The 17,127-nt window shown below is 39.1% G+C and overlaps 1 protein-coding gene across 5 annotated transcripts in view; it reads right to left on the reverse strand.

Annotated features, from left to right (window-relative positions):
* ACIN1 (apoptotic chromatin condensation inducer 1) overlaps window positions 1-17,127 on the reverse strand; it is a 30,282-nt gene that overhangs the window by 12,731 nt on the left and 424 nt on the right. For 3 of the 5 annotated variants that reach the window (XM_015250386.3, XM_015250385.3, XM_031678848.2), the window contains exons 2-8: window positions 15,645-15,710; window positions 13,392-13,503; window positions 12,853-12,972; window positions 6,968-7,056; window positions 4,968-6,218; window positions 4,253-4,468; window positions 3,648-3,763 (exon numbers count right to left, since the gene is read on the reverse strand). In XM_015250386.3, the coding sequence (XP_015105872.2) occupies window positions 3,648-3,763; window positions 4,253-4,468; window positions 4,968-6,218; window positions 6,968-7,056; window positions 12,853-12,972; window positions 13,392-13,503; window positions 15,645-15,710 (1,970 nt within the window). Of the gene's footprint in view, window positions 1-3,647; window positions 3,764-4,252; window positions 4,469-4,967; window positions 6,219-6,967; window positions 7,057-12,852; window positions 12,973-13,391; window positions 13,504-15,644; window positions 15,711-16,757; window positions 17,078-17,127 lie in introns of those variants that run through there. The other 2 variants (XM_072962824.1, XM_015250387.3) reach the window with 2 other exon arrangements.

Here is a 17,127-nt window from a genome sequence, read left to right on the forward strand (position 1 = left end):
AGTTCTTCAAGGTCAGGGACTGCATCCCTTGACCCCTAGCCCAGGGTCTAACACAAATGCTCAGTAAATATTTCCACATTAGGTTGTCATTGCGGGTACCAAATGGACACTTTAATAAATGTTCACTGAACCAGAAGTTTTCTACTTAAAAAATATTTTTGGATAGAATTCCCATAGAGACTGTTACCCTACAGAGAGCTGTTACTGTCAAACATCCTCAAATGTTGCCTCTATATCATTTGTTCTAAAATACTTTCAGCTGCCAATGTGCCGCTCCGAAAGTGGCTTCCTTGGAGGAAGAATTTTTTTTTAAGAATTTTCTTTTAATGGAAATTCTATCTCACTTTTTTCAAGAGTAAGAATTTTACCACGTTATCGCTGTCCTTTTTAAGACATGAGTTTATTCTATTTCCCCATGATCAAATCTGTGGGATCCAAGAATTCGCAAGATTTTATTTTCATAAGAAAAAGAGGAAACCTGGAAATTGTCCCCAAAGGGGACTCAATCTGCTTGCAGAACCAAAGCCTTGTTAGCTAAGTCTCAGAGCCCCACACAGAATTTCTTTGTAGTCCCTTTTAGACAAAAGGCATCTCTCTTCCTACTATTTAAGTTCTTGCACAAATGTTTCCTGTATCTCTGAAACATAGGTGAAATTACATGGGGATTGGGGGTGGGTGACATCTACCCATAATTAAACAGCACACAAAGCATTTGTAGCCCAGGAGAAAAGGATAGAACTACTTGGAGGTTAATAACATCACATTATAGTTCATATCTGAATATTAATGAGATTCAGAAAAACTAATTCAAAAGGACATTTCTATAGACATTTAGTTACTATAGAAAATTAACAAGGAGCTGAGGACCTGATGAAATTTAGTAAGAAATGGTGGGATCTGACTAATCTTAGGCGGTGAGATTTAAATACAGAACACCCTCAGGAGCATACTGATTCCAAGATAACCAAGGACAGTATGGTTTTACATGGTATGTTCTCAGATACCAAAATTTCAGTGAGCAAACCCTACTGATAACAATAAATTCTACCGTTTAAAACAAGCATCATTTGGCATACTAGCATTGTAGGTCCCCTAGGAAGTATCAATTACACTGTCATATTGGCTTAAAGGACCATATCTTTCCTCCTACTCAGGCAAAAGAACAAATAAGCATAGTGCCAAGAGCCCAATGTTGCTATTGCCTGCAAGGTTTGTATACACAGATAAGTTGTATTTAGAAAAATCTGGGTTTGAATTAACTACTGCTGGATGATACAGTTGCCCACACAAAGTTTTCTCTTTTTTTCTTTTTTTTTTTTAAAGAGAGAATCGTTATTTTCTGCTGTACGAGGAAATTGTTGTTGTATCTATAGCAGGCAGAGGATTGGATTCTGGAACAGGGCTGGAAATTTCCTATTCTGGAAATAGGACTGAGGGCTCACAATTCCTGCCCCAAGAAATGAAAAAGATACCTTACCTCATAAATCTAAAATTCTTCAGGGCACAATCAGAATCAGAATGGATTTAACCAAGCACAGCAAAAAAAAAAAAAAGTTAGGCAATCTCTTCCAAGTGGTAACAGTTCTTGTGATTTAGTTTTTTTAAAAAACACTTTACTGAATCAATAGGCCCTAGCTTTGTCTTTAAAAAGAAATGTGATTTCTTGTTGAGAAAGAGAGGAAAACAAAGGTTAAGCCACAAACGGTCTTTTCCATTTAGCACTCACTGTTGATCCCACTTTTAAAACTGGCCAGGGCTCCAGAGGCCACCGGGCTGAACACTGGCACTCTAGAGGTGTCAGAGACCAGGAGGGCTGTGAATCAGCTGTAGCAGGGCCTCCAGAAAGAGGCAAACTTCTCAAAAGATTCATTTACCAAGTCCAATGCCAGAACAGCCTATGGGTTTAGGCTTTTGGGCATGTCATTTTGTTAGGCTGTTGAATAGACCATCTGGTAGGCAGGCAGGAGGAAAGCAGGTAGGAGGGAGGTGTGGGAGCTACTCCCGAGCTCAGACTGCATTTCTAATCTATAGGCTGCTCCACTGAAGCTTGCCTAGGCAACAATAGGCAATCTCAGTATTTGCCCAAGGTGCCATCTGCCTATCACCTTGTCAGAATCAATGTGACTAGATGACCTCACTCATAAAATGAAGATCAAAACCACCTTTACCTGAGGAGAAAAACTATATGACTCCAAGGTTTGTTTGCCCTGGACTTGCACGTGAAAATCCAGAGAAGTGCCTTCAAAACAGCATAAAGTGCTGCTCTGTTGCCAGGATCTGAGACACACAGAATTTTAGGGCAAGCAAGTAACTTTTCAGAAAACTACTTGCTTTTCAAGATACACAGGAGGCTGTTCCTCAGGCCCAATTAATAGCAGGTTGTCAACACCTACTTTGAAACTGTCATTACAGAGAAGATAAGCTGTACTCTCATGGGATGGGGGAGGGAAGGGGCAGGTATCATCTCTGATTGATGGATAGGGAAGGGAAGGTGTCACCCCATTTCCTCATCGATGGTGTAGCTGGGGAATCCTGAACACTTTCCAGAATCCGCTGGGTTTTCACTTTAAGGTCCTAGAAGAAAAACCCTTTCCCAAAGGATAATGTACCCATCCCAAAAGGGAAAAACAAAAACTTTTCAAAGTGCACTTTTAGCTTTCAAACCAAAAAAGTAATGGCCACAAGATGGCAGCAGAGGCAAGACTATTACAATTGACAGTGGCAAGGCAAAAGCTAAGAGTCCAAAACTATTATTAAAACCTTAAGAAAATGAGATAATAAATCATGTCACTGCCCACCACCCTCCAAAATCAGAGGCAAATATAGCTCTAAGGAGAATGCAAATTATTAGATATGTACATAAAGGGAAAAATCATATCAGAATTAGTGTTAAAATGTCATTAAAACAATCATGGAACAAAGTTAGGCAAACTGTCTACACAGGACACTGACCAAAGCAGTATAAGATTCTAGCTAAGAATAATGAATGATATTCGATTGTAAATTTAATTTGATATGAGTATTTTTCTAGGACTACATATAAGGAATAAAAAATTCACATTAATTACATGAGTGGTAAAATCAATCCAAGGATCTTAGAAGCCCAGGAGTAAACTTCTGACTTGATATGGACTTCATATTTTGCTGTACGGTATGCTCTGAGAGGTAACTAGGCTAGACTGTGCTTAGTAAAATGACACTTAATAACCAGAGAAATACAGAAACTAAAAAACAGCACTCGCCTGTACTTTTCTTTAGACTCTCAATATCCTTTATTAAACTGTGTTCTCAGGCTCAGATGTAGTTGATAAATTTGTCAAAAGATTGAATTAAAATGTCTGAGTCAATTCCCTTACATTGTCTTGAATTTGCAAACAGAAGCCTCTGCTGCCTCCTCCACAAAGGAACTGACTATTTTGGTCAGGTGATAGATCTGGTTTCTTTATGCTCTCACCACCACTTTCCAGACTACCTTCAGAGTTCCAGTGGCAGCTCTCAACATACTAACTGAACCCTACACTTAGTCCAGGTAAAGTTCTCCCTCCATGTTTTAAAAGGAAACTAGAAGTTAGCCAAAGAACTCTAGGGAGCAAAGAACTATCCCACAAACCAGGAGTGTTACGCCCCAGGTGAGAGATATCACTTACACAGTGCGATGAATCCTTTCTGATTCTGGTAGGTGAGAGGTCTGAGTCTCCAAGGTTTGGGGCTGTGTGGCAGCTGGTGGCTCTGCCTCTTCAGCTTCACACTTCTTTGGGCTCCCCTGTCAGGACAAACACAGCAAAACAAACATAGCAACGTACTTAAATCTGCTTGGTTCCTCTTCTTTAACATGGAGTTGGTAAAAGGCAGGGCACAACATGTATAGCACCAGCTCTGCACACAGCCCTACTGATTTTCGTTATTTTAGGAAGTGGAATGGAACGTTGCTTAAAGAATTTCCATGCCAGCAATCACTTTATTAGAATTCTTCTTTGAGAAAACTGAGAAAAGGCTCCCTTTGGGCAGAAAAAAAATGTTCTGAGAACTGATCCTGAAAGCCCTGAAGATGAGAACCCTGCTGTTCAGATGCATGGAGAACTTTCATGAACCAAGGATCTGGAAATGAAAGTAGATTCTAACAGGTAGCCCCAGCCTTCTACATTTCTATTGACCCTTGTCCAGACAGTATTTTCAGTTTTATATCTAAGACAAAAGGGAAAACCATGCCTAATTCTCCATCTCCCTCTAGGGAGGGGGCATAATACCCTACCCGCTCAGGCTGTAACCTCTGGGTCACGTGCTTTTCGGCTGGCTCAGGTTGGCTCATACGCCTCACTTGGATAGAGGATGAGGTGGAAGTCCTCTCCTTTGGCTCAAGGACCTGCAGTTGTGGCACTGGTGGAGTTGCAACCTCCTGACCAGAAGAGGGATCTTTGGTTTCAGTGTAGCTGGTGCTGCTGTCCCTGGAGACTCCAGGGCTCAGAGACTAAAGAAATGAAACACATTAGGCAAATTATTTTATGTGGTATCTATTCAGTAGATACTGAATTCTTCAATTTCTACTGACCCAATTTAATACTTTGGATCTTTTTACCTCTATGTTTATTCCTGTTTGACTTAGTGATCACCCTTTCTTCCTAGATTATTCAACAAATTGTTTAAGTCCCAACTAGGTGCCAGATACTGGGATACACATGTAAAAAGGCATGTCCCTACCTTCAAGAAGTTTATCATCAAGTGGAGGAAATGGGTAAATGGATTCAACTTTCTCTGCAATCAAAAGGACTCAAACTGAAAAAGGACCATACCTAGGGAATCAATGAATTGAAAATGAGACTCCAAAATGAGAGGGAAGTAATACTGAACTGAGGAAGGAAGGAAGTTTTTTCCTATTCCCACTGGAAATCATGCTAGGTTCTCTAGGGGTTGAAAATCACTGGAGTAGAGACAGAACATCAATGCACCCAGGATTCTCCCTCACTTACTTTTCTGCTGTTGCTGGATGCTGAACGTGAACGAGAACGGGAACGTGACCTGGACTCAGATGTTGATCTGGAGCCCATCTTGGATCTATCACGAGGGTTGGCATGAGTATGTGCCCGAGATACATCTCTCTGCTTGGACCTTGGAGGTGAGTGAGACTGAGAGCCTGAGCTGTCAGGAGAGCGAGACCTTGATCTAGAACTGGAGGATGAAGATGAGGAGGACCGGCTAGAGGATGAGTCAGCTGACCGTTTCAATCTGTGGCTTGGGAGAAGGGTATGAGAAGCCCTTCTGCCTTCCTTCTGTTCCAAAGGTTCTTCAACAATCCCTCTGGCCAGTGCTAATTCCTCGACTTTTAGAGGGAGTGGTTGAGCAGGTTTTTCTGATTTAGTTTCAAGACCCCTCTGGGTTGAGGATTCAGCTAGTGTGCTTTTCTGAACTAGAGGCAGGACACACTCCTCTGGCACTTCCTCTACTGGAGATTCTGCTTTGATGTCTGCAGGACTTGACAAAGGAGACAGGCCTCCCACCAACTGCACAGTATGCTGAGATAGTAACAGCTCCCTGGCCTCAGCATCTGTATTAGGAGGAGATAACTGAATGAGGACAGGAGGGGCTGGGCCTTCCATGTGTTCTATTTCTTCTTCACTCTGGAGTTGTGTATTAGGTGGTGGAGAAGATGCTTCCTTGGTAAGTAAAGGTGGGGGAGTCTCCTCCTCACTGGCAGTTTGCTCTGGTTGTAGCACAAGAGGGGTCTTCTCCAGATCTTCAGTCAGTCTAGGAGGGGAAGGTGACTTCGATTTTTCCTCCAAGCCTTTTAAAGATTTTATTTCTCTTTCTTCTTCCTCAAGGGGAGAAACTGTTTTCATCTCTTTCTCCTGCTGTCTGGCCAGATGACTTCTTCTAGCCTCTTCCTGGGACCTTGTAACCCTCCCTCCTCTCTCTAACCCCTCCGGTTCCTGGGATCTTATAGTTTGGGGTCTCTCATCCACCACCTCCTCTGCTTTTACTCTGGGTATCTCTTCCCCTCCTTCTTCCTTAAATTGTTTCAGGACTGGTGCATCCCTAGATTTTTGTCCCTCGCCATCATCTTCCTCCTCTTCCTCCTCTTCTTCCTCTTCCTCCTCCTCCTCTTCTTCTTCCTCTGTTTTCAAATTTCGATCTGCTCTGACCCTCAGAATTCTGGAAGGTGTTTCTTGATCCTCTTCCTCCTCAGCAGCCTGGCTGCCCTCAGAGAGTTTAGCTGCCCTTGCCTGAAAGAAAAGATATTCAATGGTTCCAAGTATATTTGCTCACTATCAACAGAGCAGGAAAAGTATCTCACAAGACACACCACTGGGAGGAGAAACTCAATGACAGACACTTTCAGCAACACAAAAACAAATGCAACAGTAGACATGCATGATTAACATGGGCTCTTGTAGGAATCAAAATAGAGTTACCAAAAGGAATACAATAATGAAACTGCTAGTAGTTCATTTGTTAGCTTCGAGCTTTAAAAATAAATATAAACTGAAAAAAAATACATATATAAGCTGAACATCTATAAACTATGTGTGATGGAGGGGAGAGAACTGACCTATTACCACTCACTGTGATCATTTTGATACTTTAATTTTTTCCCATGCTTTTCCACAGCTGTAATTACACTACACATACTTTTTGTACTGTGCTCACTTAACATCGTATCATATAGCTTTAAGGTTTTAATTGAATAATTAACTGTATCTTTTCTAACAATGTACTGCTTTAGGAACAAAGACCACCTGCTAACTTTCACTATTAAGTTTTATTTTTTATATATTTATTTAGAGACCTGAAGGCCAAAGCAGCTATAACTTAAAAAACAAAAAAAGAAAAAGATGATTAAGGGGAGAAAGATGATTATATAGAAATCTAGAGGGACACCAACTCTGAAACTGAGGAAAAAGAAAAGGAGGACGAGATAGCCAAATCATTACCCAAAGAGGTGAAGGATGTTTCTGGAGGTTATCTGAATTACCTGTCTGACCCTGGATGATCGTCTTTCTCCTTTCCTTGGTTTCTCATCATCAGATTCACCTTTCTCTTCAGAAACAGAGGAGCTTTTTCCTATCAAATGCAAGAAAACCAAGTCAGACTCATAACATGAACACTCATTCAAGGCTGCTTTCTAAAATTAAATCAATCACAGCACATGAGCTGGTCAATATATATCTGTATTTATTTGACTTCTATATGGAATAAAAATTATATAAAGCCCTAAGAAACAGGGTTATGTTGATAAGTTATGCTGCACACATCTGGAACATTATTAGTATCTCAGAGTCAATCCACATATTATAAATATCTCAAATAAATGTAAAATAACTACCAGAGGCTTCAAATTGTCTAGTACAAAGTGTACTTATTTCTGTAAAATGTTTTGTCACTGAATCAAAGCTCAAGACTTCACTATGTTTGGTGTCCAGTTTTTTGGACTGCCTATTGCCACTACTAGTTTTGACCAAAACATCATGATTAATATACTAGTTTGTAAAACAAAAATCTCATGAAATAAGTACTTAAGAGAAATGACTTTCAGGCCCTAAGGTCCCAAAAAATTACTTCAAGCCAACTGGACAGGGCTTCAAAAATGGGCCCTCCTAATTATATTTTAGATATGGAGCTCTAGGTGAGATTATTTTTAAGGAAAAATAAGTTCTACTACTAAAACAAAGCTTGCAAACCACCAATCTAGGTCATTCCAAATAACTTTAGGTAAAACTGTAAAAACTTTTACTTATGTTACATAAAGAAAGGTAACTGTGGGTAAATCACTTAAATAATTTGGGTCTCAATGTCCAAACCCAAAAAATGTATATCAAGAGAGAATACTAACGTAAACTATGGACTTTGGGTGAGAAAAAGGGATGGACTGGAAGATTTCTAAGTTTCCTACTAGTATTAAATATTACATGGAATAGCAATGCAAATATTGATCAGAACCAGTTTAGAAAACAGCCTAAAAATAATCATATTCCAGATACACACAATATGGTACAAAAGGTTTAAATGATGCACAAAAACTTGTTCTATATTAACAGTAGACTGCAAATAAAGCAGAGGGTGTGAACTCTAACCCAAGGTCTCGTCTCTTATTTCTATATTCTAGCAAACTAAAATGAACTAGTCTTTGCTTCTATAATTAAAAGAAGAAACTTACATAAACAACTATAAGACTGCACATATTTTTCCTGGTGGATAGATAGTGGCATTAGGATTAAAAAAAAAAGACTGCACATATTTTATAAAACATTACTCCATGATCACTTGATTAACAGGATCTCTGAATATGTACCATTTCATATTTGGGTTAGAGAATAAAAACTTCATTATAGGTGTGTATACAGGAACTATGGTTAGGATACACAATGCTAGCTCAGACTCTTCAGCAAAGACTTAAAAGAATAATCTGTAAAACATTAATAAATAATGTGGTGGCTATAATAATAATTTCATAATTAAATGACCAAGAATAGGTTAATTACAAAATGAGTAAAACCAAAAGAAAACATTTACCATGAATTTTAGGCAAAGCTCCTTTACATATATATAAGGGAAAGAAGCTGACTTATAGTAGTTTAACAAAAAAAGGGGAAAAAAAAGTAGAGGGTGGGAGGGAAGGATAACAGGCAGAGTACAGAGGATTTTTAGGGCAGTGAAAATACACTGGTATGATACTCTAATGATGAAGATGTCATTATACATTTGTCCAAACCCAAAAAATGTATATCAAGAGAGAATCCTAAGGTAAACTATGGACTTTGGGTGATTACGTATGTCAGTATAGGTTCGTGTTGTTAAGAAATTTACCACTCTGGTGGGGATGTTGATAATTAGGGAGGGTATGCATATTTGGGGGCAGAGGAAATATGAGAAATCTCTGTACCTTTCTCTCAATTGTGCTGTGAACCTAAAACTGCTCTAAAAAAAAAGTCTTAAAAAAAATCACTATCCAGATGCTTAATAATTTTAAAAAAAGAAAAGAAAAAACTGACCAGGTTGGAGGGAAGGTAAAGACTGAATATTGCAGATACCATAAACTTATATATAGACAAAGAAAAGACTGGAAAATTATACACCAAAATATCAATTGTGGTTATTTTTGTTTGTGGAGACTTCTGATTTGAAAATTTGTTTTAAAAAATTTTGTTTTTCTAGTTTTTCCAAAATTTTTCTAATGAATACATACTACTTTTTGTAATAAGAAAACAAGCGTCTTTAAAAGGATAAAATCCTACACTCTGGAGGGAAAACCTACAGAAGAGATTCTCAGATACTCTTCAAATACTATAAACAGCTAACATTTATAGGTCTAACCATCCCAAGTATTTGTTTTTATCATTGCAAGTTCTATATAAGAAACACTCTATTTGTTTTTTCAACTTAAAAGCAAGTGTTATAAGCACATATATACCAAAGATGCTTTGAGGTGAATAACAGGCCTTCAGTAAGCACATACATGCTCTGAACAAACGTGACTTTAAGAAAAAAAATAAAATAAAAGGCATGTACAAAGTTAGCCAGAGATAAATATGCTAAACAAGTCAAATTAAGAGTTTTAGGGTTGTTATTTTAAAATTAGGTATGTACAAGCAAATACACCTTTTCTCCATCTATTGTAAATTGTATGCTATTATATTGGCTCATGTTATTTTGATACTGTAAAACTGCAGTGGTAGGATTCTAGATGACTACTCCTCTAGGAGCACTTGCCTAGTAAGTCATTAAAGAGATGAGAGAAAAATGGGCAGGGCTGTTCAGTAAGTTTTGGTCATCACTGTTTTGCAAAAAAAGTGACAACTAGAGGGAATCCTCAAATATGAAACAAGAATCTAGTAAGCAATACAAAACATAAGAAAGAGACGAGAAATTCTTTTTAGCTCCTTCTGAAGAGCTGATGTGACACAGACAAAGTTCTGGGGAAGATGCCATCTTCTATTATGTGCACATGGCCACACGAGTCTCTTCAGCCAGATGTTACTAAGTGCAGAAACTGAGCACCTTTAGCAAAGGGTAGAACCAATATTGGTAACAGATTAAGAAATAAATTTCAGGAATTAAAAAACAAGTCAGGGTGAATGTAAGGTTTTCAAGATTCCAAAGCCAGAAGCCTTCAGGAGAAAGGCAAAGATGGCTGCTCGGCAGTGTAGAATGTATTAAAGTGACAATGTTTAAGGGCCATATAGGAAAGTAGTTTCTTTACCCTGGAAAATGAATCCCTAGGCAAGATTTGCAGGACCCAAGTAAGGTGGCTATAGAGATCACAGCAAAGCCTGTGGCCAAAGGGTATTCTTGACTATAAGAAGCAGCAGAAATTAAAAGAATGGAGACCTGGTAATGATGTCAAACCTAATCTGACTGATGCTAGCTATATAAGTAACTTACCTAGCATTTCTTTGAAATCTCAGCATCTAGATTTGTACAATACTCAGGAAAGAGGGCTATATGCTCTTTGTAAGCCAAAGGCTGGCTAAGATCACCCGAAGCTATACCTTTGTTAATGTGTATTCTGACTATCTATTTTTTAATGTTTTTGTATTTCCCCCCTAATTTTCCTAGAGTGAGCTCTTTTCAAAAAAATTAACTAAAGGTAGTAAGGACTTTTGTACACCTAGTTAAGATCTAGAAGGGAATCCAAACAACTTCTGACAATGGAGGGTGAATACTGACTCCCGACACCTTAAAAAAATCTGAGAAAAGTGGTATAGTGATAAGAAGTTAAGAAGGAGAGCCAGGAAGGATTTTATAAAACAACCCTTCCATCCTATTTGAGATTTTGTCTACAGCACATTAATGGGAGGTTTCTATAATATATGCCAAGGATCCTGATTAAATATAATACTGGAAAACTATTCTTTCACTTAGTCATTCATAAGTTGAGTTGATCAACAGAACTACCAGGGGACTTTTAAAAAAATGTAAGGTTTCAGGACTCACATTCCTTGAGATTCTTGGGGTAGATTCCAGGAATCCATATTCTTAAACAAACACAACAAACAAACAAAAGAAACCTCAGGTGCCACTACTGATTACCAAAATGTTACTAGGAACCTTACTTTAATCAAAATCTTACTAAAAAAAAGGAAGCCAAAACATCCAGAGCTAATAAATAAGCTGGAATCCTAATATTTTGCTGGCCTATGGCAGACAGTGTACACCTAAAACTCCAAACTACCACTTCACTAGGACCCTGACCAAATTCTGTGCCACAACTATAATGAGATTCATATTCTGAGATAAGAGGGAGGAAAGTTTATGGATAGAGTGCACTGAAGAGAACATAAAGTAACTATTAGCTGTACTCCACAATTTACTACATTCATTTATTGACTTTTCACCTCTTTCCTTTTACCTGTTTTGCCTCCCTCCATCTATTACAACCATAGGCAGAGTCCTGCTGATGACACAAAGCTCTGAAGAGAGAGATCACCTTCACACTACATCTTTATTTGCTTTTGAAACGTTATATCTATTTCAGGATCCATACCTCATTTTCGTTTCAAATTATGTTTAGAACACAGAGAGGCTCTCTCTTTTTAAAGAGAGTTCCTTATAAAATCATGTTTCTATAAAGAATCTTCAATGGTTCCCCCATTACCTTTAAAATTAAACATCACAATCATTCTTGTCTGTCTTAAAACATAGCATCTTCTATTATTAGTTTTGTGTGTGATTATCTTCTCCCTAATAGGTTTTACAATGTGCTAACTCTCCGTATACTCTAACACGGAGATACATACACAGCAGAATTCAATACATAATTTTTTGGCTTATTTTTACTAAAGAAGAAACAATGACAACTAATTTATAAAAGAGTTTTCCCCTTCCTCCTGGCTTCACAATCAGTGATGAAAAGAGTGCTGAGAGCAAAATGGATCAATTGATGGTCTGCTACTTTTATATCTGAAGAGAAAAGAGGTCTCTAAAAAAACTTATTTTTCTCCCATCATTAAATATCTCATAAAAATCTATTTTCAGGAAGGGCTTCTATATTAATCAGAAGAGCTAGCAACTTCCACATATTCTAAAAGTATTAAATAGGAATGATCACCTCCCCATCACAACTAACATTAATAATGATTCAAAATACTTGGTAATTTACACACTGGCTTACTTTCTCAACCTATTATCCATATGTATTATGCACATGTTCTCCCAAAGGTACACTGTCTTAGGCTGCATTTACAGATTTTTGCTTGAGATACTACGCAAAAGTGGGTGCTTAATATTTTTTATAATATGAAAAAATTAATCTTCCCTGAACCAATCCTACACACTGGGTTTAAGCTCCCTATATGCTTACATAAAACCTTGCACTGACTCTCACATCACGTAACTCTAGTTAATGACATAATAATTTGTTTAACGTCCATCTCCTCACTAGACTGTATGTTTCATTATGGCAGAGACTTGTCTTTTTCTCTACTATATTCCTGGTGCCTAGCATGTGCTAGCATACAACAGGCACTCAGTAAAAACTTGTTGAAAAAATTAATAAACTGAAGCAGATGCCCATTTGGGGGGATGACTGAATGTGTAACACGTAATACATACAATTGGTGAAGAGATGAAAAAGAGTTGTGAACTGTTGCTAAATTCAGAGGCAGAGGAGGTTAAGGAGGTATACAGGTGAGAAGAAAAATCACACTGCCTTATAAAATACTCTGAGAGGTTAACACAATATAGAGGTGAGAGCAGACTTCAAAAAGGACATAATTTCCATGAAAACAGATGTCAAATAACAATGTCACAGAATCTTCTTGGGACTTTAAAGGAGGCTTAGCATGAAAGGAGGCATAACTACCTCCCCCCACCAACTACGCAGGATTGACAAAACAGCGCAGTGGGGAGGGAGATACGTACTGGGTGAATGTCTGCTGAGCTCCAGCTCTGGTCTCTCCAGGCTGCTCTGAAAGTCAGGAGGCAGCAGGGAAGCCACTCCCTCGGGATGGATCATCTCGTCCTCCGACTCAGCTGAAGCTTCTGCAAAGTACAGATTGGGTCGGGGCAGGGAGGGAGTGAAGGGCTCAGCATGTGGGAATATGTAGAGGAGTGAAGGAGGTCAGGCAAAGTCACGGATACAGAGTATATACTAAAAAGAGCACTGTACACAGAGAAAAACTCCCTAGGATTAAGCTCTAGTTCAACTAAAGGGTAGCTTAATTTACTTATAACTCTTCCTGTTGGCAAGAATCCTCCTCTAACAAGATAGTCAAATTAAGTATCTTCTTCCCTGACAAAAGGCAAATAGTAACTCACTTGGCTCCATAAACTACCAAAGCAAAGAAGTGGCAGTCTCAGCCTGACTTATTCCTGAAACTGCCTACTGAGACAGGCCCATCTACTCAGTGGCAGGAACAAGGCTGAAGAACTCCTTGTAAGAAGTGACAGTCTGGGCTTACCTTCAAGTTCTGCAGCTTCTCGAGCTTCACGTTCCAGACGCTGCCTAAGCAGCTCCTGCTGCTTTTCCAGATACTGCTTTATGAAACTGTTCTGGCTCATTTCCTCGCCAATCTGTATGGAGGACATGGAAAAGACAGTCTAGGAAAGCAAACCAGGAAAATGCAAGAAGAAAATTCCATGGAGCAAAGGTCTACCCCTTATATTTGGACTCAAGAAAGATAATGAAAATGTTGCAGGACCCTTTTCTAAACTACTCCTAGGATGAGGACCAAAATATGATTCACGAAAAGATGACAAAAAGAGGAAATGCACACATAATTTTTTATTTTAAATATTCAGTTCCCAACCAAAAAGTGATGCACAAATAATTTAAAAAGAAATAAAAGTGCCTATAAAATTATGCTTTTTAACCTAGAGTTTTAGATAATCTAAATTATCTAAAGATCACCTAAGTTTTCCTTTTAGTAATATCAAAAACTGAAGGGAAAAGATACTAGTTCATACTAGTTCATCTTTTGTTGACACACCTATCCAGGAAACAGTTTGTGTCAAACATCTCCAAAATTCAACTACAGGATTTAAAAGCATGAAAGCAAGAGACTGAGAAAAGGGACATCCATTCAGCATTTAGACAGAGTTCTACTTCTATTTTCTCTGGGTGAGAATAACTCTTTGGTAACAATATTTAAAATCTAGGAGCTTAATCCCTTTTCCCATTTTTTTCCTGCAAAACAGACTCCCATGTCACTCTTTTGCTCTTCAGCTTTCTCTTCACAAGTCCTCCCCCTGAGAACCTTCTTGCTTAACAAGTCCTATTGGAATTTCAGAAAAAGAAAAAAATCTGAATAAATACTTTCTACATCATTAGGCATCTTTCCTAAGCACGGTAAATGTTTACTTTCACCTAAAATACAGATGAGTCTCTTGGTACTCAGTGCACACTGATGAAGTGTGGATTGCAAGCATTAAGAATATATGCATTTGTTGCAAAAACCCTACATTAATAAAAGCAAAATTTCAAAGACTAAAATGTAATGTGCAAAAGGTACAGAATGGTAAACTTAGGCAATTTCTCATGCTTGTTAAAGTACTTACTAAACCTCTGTAAGCTAGTTAGATTATGATACTTTCAGCTTAATGAGCTAGTAACAAGGGAGTAGGAAGGCTCTCTTGTTTTTCCACAGTATCTTGGGACTTCATCTAGTACTGGAGCTGCACAGCATTGCACTAACAAAGACCTGGATTTTTTCCTTTAAGTGCATGACACTATAATGAGGGGATGTTAAACGCTAAAAAGAATCTTAAGAGACCATGCAGTGTAAGAATTTTAGTTTTTCTTTAAACCGGGAATGATTTCTTCCAAAGAAATCTTATGCAGAAACAATATACGAAGCAGACAGAAGTAGATCTAATCTAGTTTAAGAGTGGAATGTGAACCCCTATTCACTCGGGAAGAAGGTATTTTCTCTAGGAAGCCTCCAAAAGCAGCTCCACAAACCCCAGCAGAGCAGTTGTAAAACTATGGATCCAGTCCAACCCTTTTTCACCTTACACAGGGAAACTGAGGAGACCAAGGCCTCCAAAGGTTAAGTTTCTTGCTCTAAGTAACAGAGCAATTAATGATGTTTAGGAGCAACTGCATAATTTAGTACTAACTAGTAATGGTGGATGATTTCCAAAGAACTGAATTTTTAGAAAATCTATGTCAACACAAGAATTCTTCTTGATCAGCAAGTACTTTCCTACACTGCCCTGTTGACTAGTCTACTTCATATCTACACTCAAAGCCATCAACTACTTTTCCCAAATCAATGGCAAATAGACAACTTCAGACCCTTGCACTCCACTTAATCAATCAGAACCACAACTTTCTGCACACATCATTTCAACTACCAGAAATTAACTAACAGCTCCTCTGATCCGTGAATTCTTCTTTTTAAAATGTATGTACGTATATACGTATTTATTTTTTGTGGGGGGAGGTAATTAGGTATTTACCTATCTGTAATGGAGGTACTAGGGCTTGAACCCACAACCTCACGCATGCTGAACATGTACTCTATCACTGAGCTATACCTTCCCTGTCTTGAATTCTTCATTAGAATTCAATTGTCCTAGTATGAAAACATTTCCAACCCAGGGAACTTAGGAAAATATTGGTGAGAAATTAAGCATCAAATACACAACACCATTTCCTACCAGTCTCTATGCATCCAAAGAGCCCACGCCATCTAATGAACCTGTTTTCTTACCTGAGAGTTTGGCTGGAATGCAGCATGGGGTGTTGAGTGCTTCTGTAAATTTTCTAGCATTAGAGCCTGGTATAGAGAAGGGCAAAAGTCAGAAACCAGGGGGTGGGGGAAAAAACCCACCCCACCCCTCCCCCAATCTCTTCATCAAATGCAATGATTAACCATACACACTTAAACTGTACTCCTTTTCCAGGGACCTAAAAGCCCTTTACTAATAGCATTCTCATTCATCTTCAGAAGACCCTTAAAGGTAGCCATGGTTACTGCTCCCAAATGTACAGATGTAAAATACAGACACATCGGGAAAATTAGTGACATGGCTATGCAATGAAATCAGCGACAGTGACAAAACCAGTACTACAATCCCTATTATCTTCTGCATTTCTGACTGGTGTCCCCTCTAAATCTGGCCCTTCACTTCAAATACTCCATTAGGTTCAAATACATGAAACCAACATGGTTTTGGCATGACTGAACTATTTGGTGAGTTATCAAGGACTAGGTCTACCTGAGTGAATCTGTATCGTTTCCAAAAGAGTGGCACTTAGATGTACCAAATTTATAAAAATTTCAAAGAGGAGGCTACAGAACAAAATGACCACAGGCTCTATAAACTGTTGTCTGATCCAATACACACACACACACACACACACAAGAAACTGTCAGCTTCAGTATAAGAAACGGTCTGCCAAGTTAACCCTTGAGCCAACCTAGCCCGAATCTGTACTACTCGCCACATACCCTAATTAACCCTATTCAAAATCAAGAAATCCTCACCTTCCCTCGGTTTACATCAAACCTATACACACCAATCCATCTATCTACCTCTTGACAATCCCACTCTAATCTACTCAAACCGATTCAAAACCCCCAACATATAGTAGCCTGCCTTGCTTCTCTTATCAGTATTCACCAAACTCTTACCCACCCAAATTGCTTTTGGATGCTCTATAAATTATACACCCCTACCTAACCAAGCCCCTTCAAATCAAGGTTTCTCTTCATCTCGCCTTCTGATCTAATCAAGCAGACATTTTTTTTTTTTTACCCCACCCCAGTTCTATTCTTTCGTTTATCGATACCAACCCCATCAACCCCTCCGCCCAACTATACCCCGAACTCCGACCCAGCCCAACTCGCCCCCCTCAGGCCAGCAACGCCGGTGGTTGTAGTGGGATTTAACTCCTTCTGCAGCGCATGCGCCGACACCACAGACACAAACAAGGAGGGGGTGGGGGAAGGAGGAAGGAGCTTAAGACACTCCAGGAGAGTAGCGCGCACCCTCCCATTTTGGGCTCGCGCCGCTGCCGTTAAGGCGGGAACCGGCGCTATCTCTATTCCAGCGCGAGCCTCGCCAACCACCGTGCGCGCGGATCCGGAGGCTCGCGCTGGCGGCCTGAGCGAGCTCGCGCCGAGCCCGGACACTGCGCCTGCGCCGCGGCAGAGACTCGGCTCTACCGGGTCTACTCCCCTCCGACACCCC

This window comes from Vicugna pacos, chromosome 6 (genome assembly GCF_048564905.1).
Source record: "Vicugna pacos chromosome 6, VicPac4, whole genome shotgun sequence".
Classification (NCBI taxonomy): Eukaryota; Metazoa; Chordata; class Mammalia; order Artiodactyla; family Camelidae; genus Vicugna; species Vicugna pacos.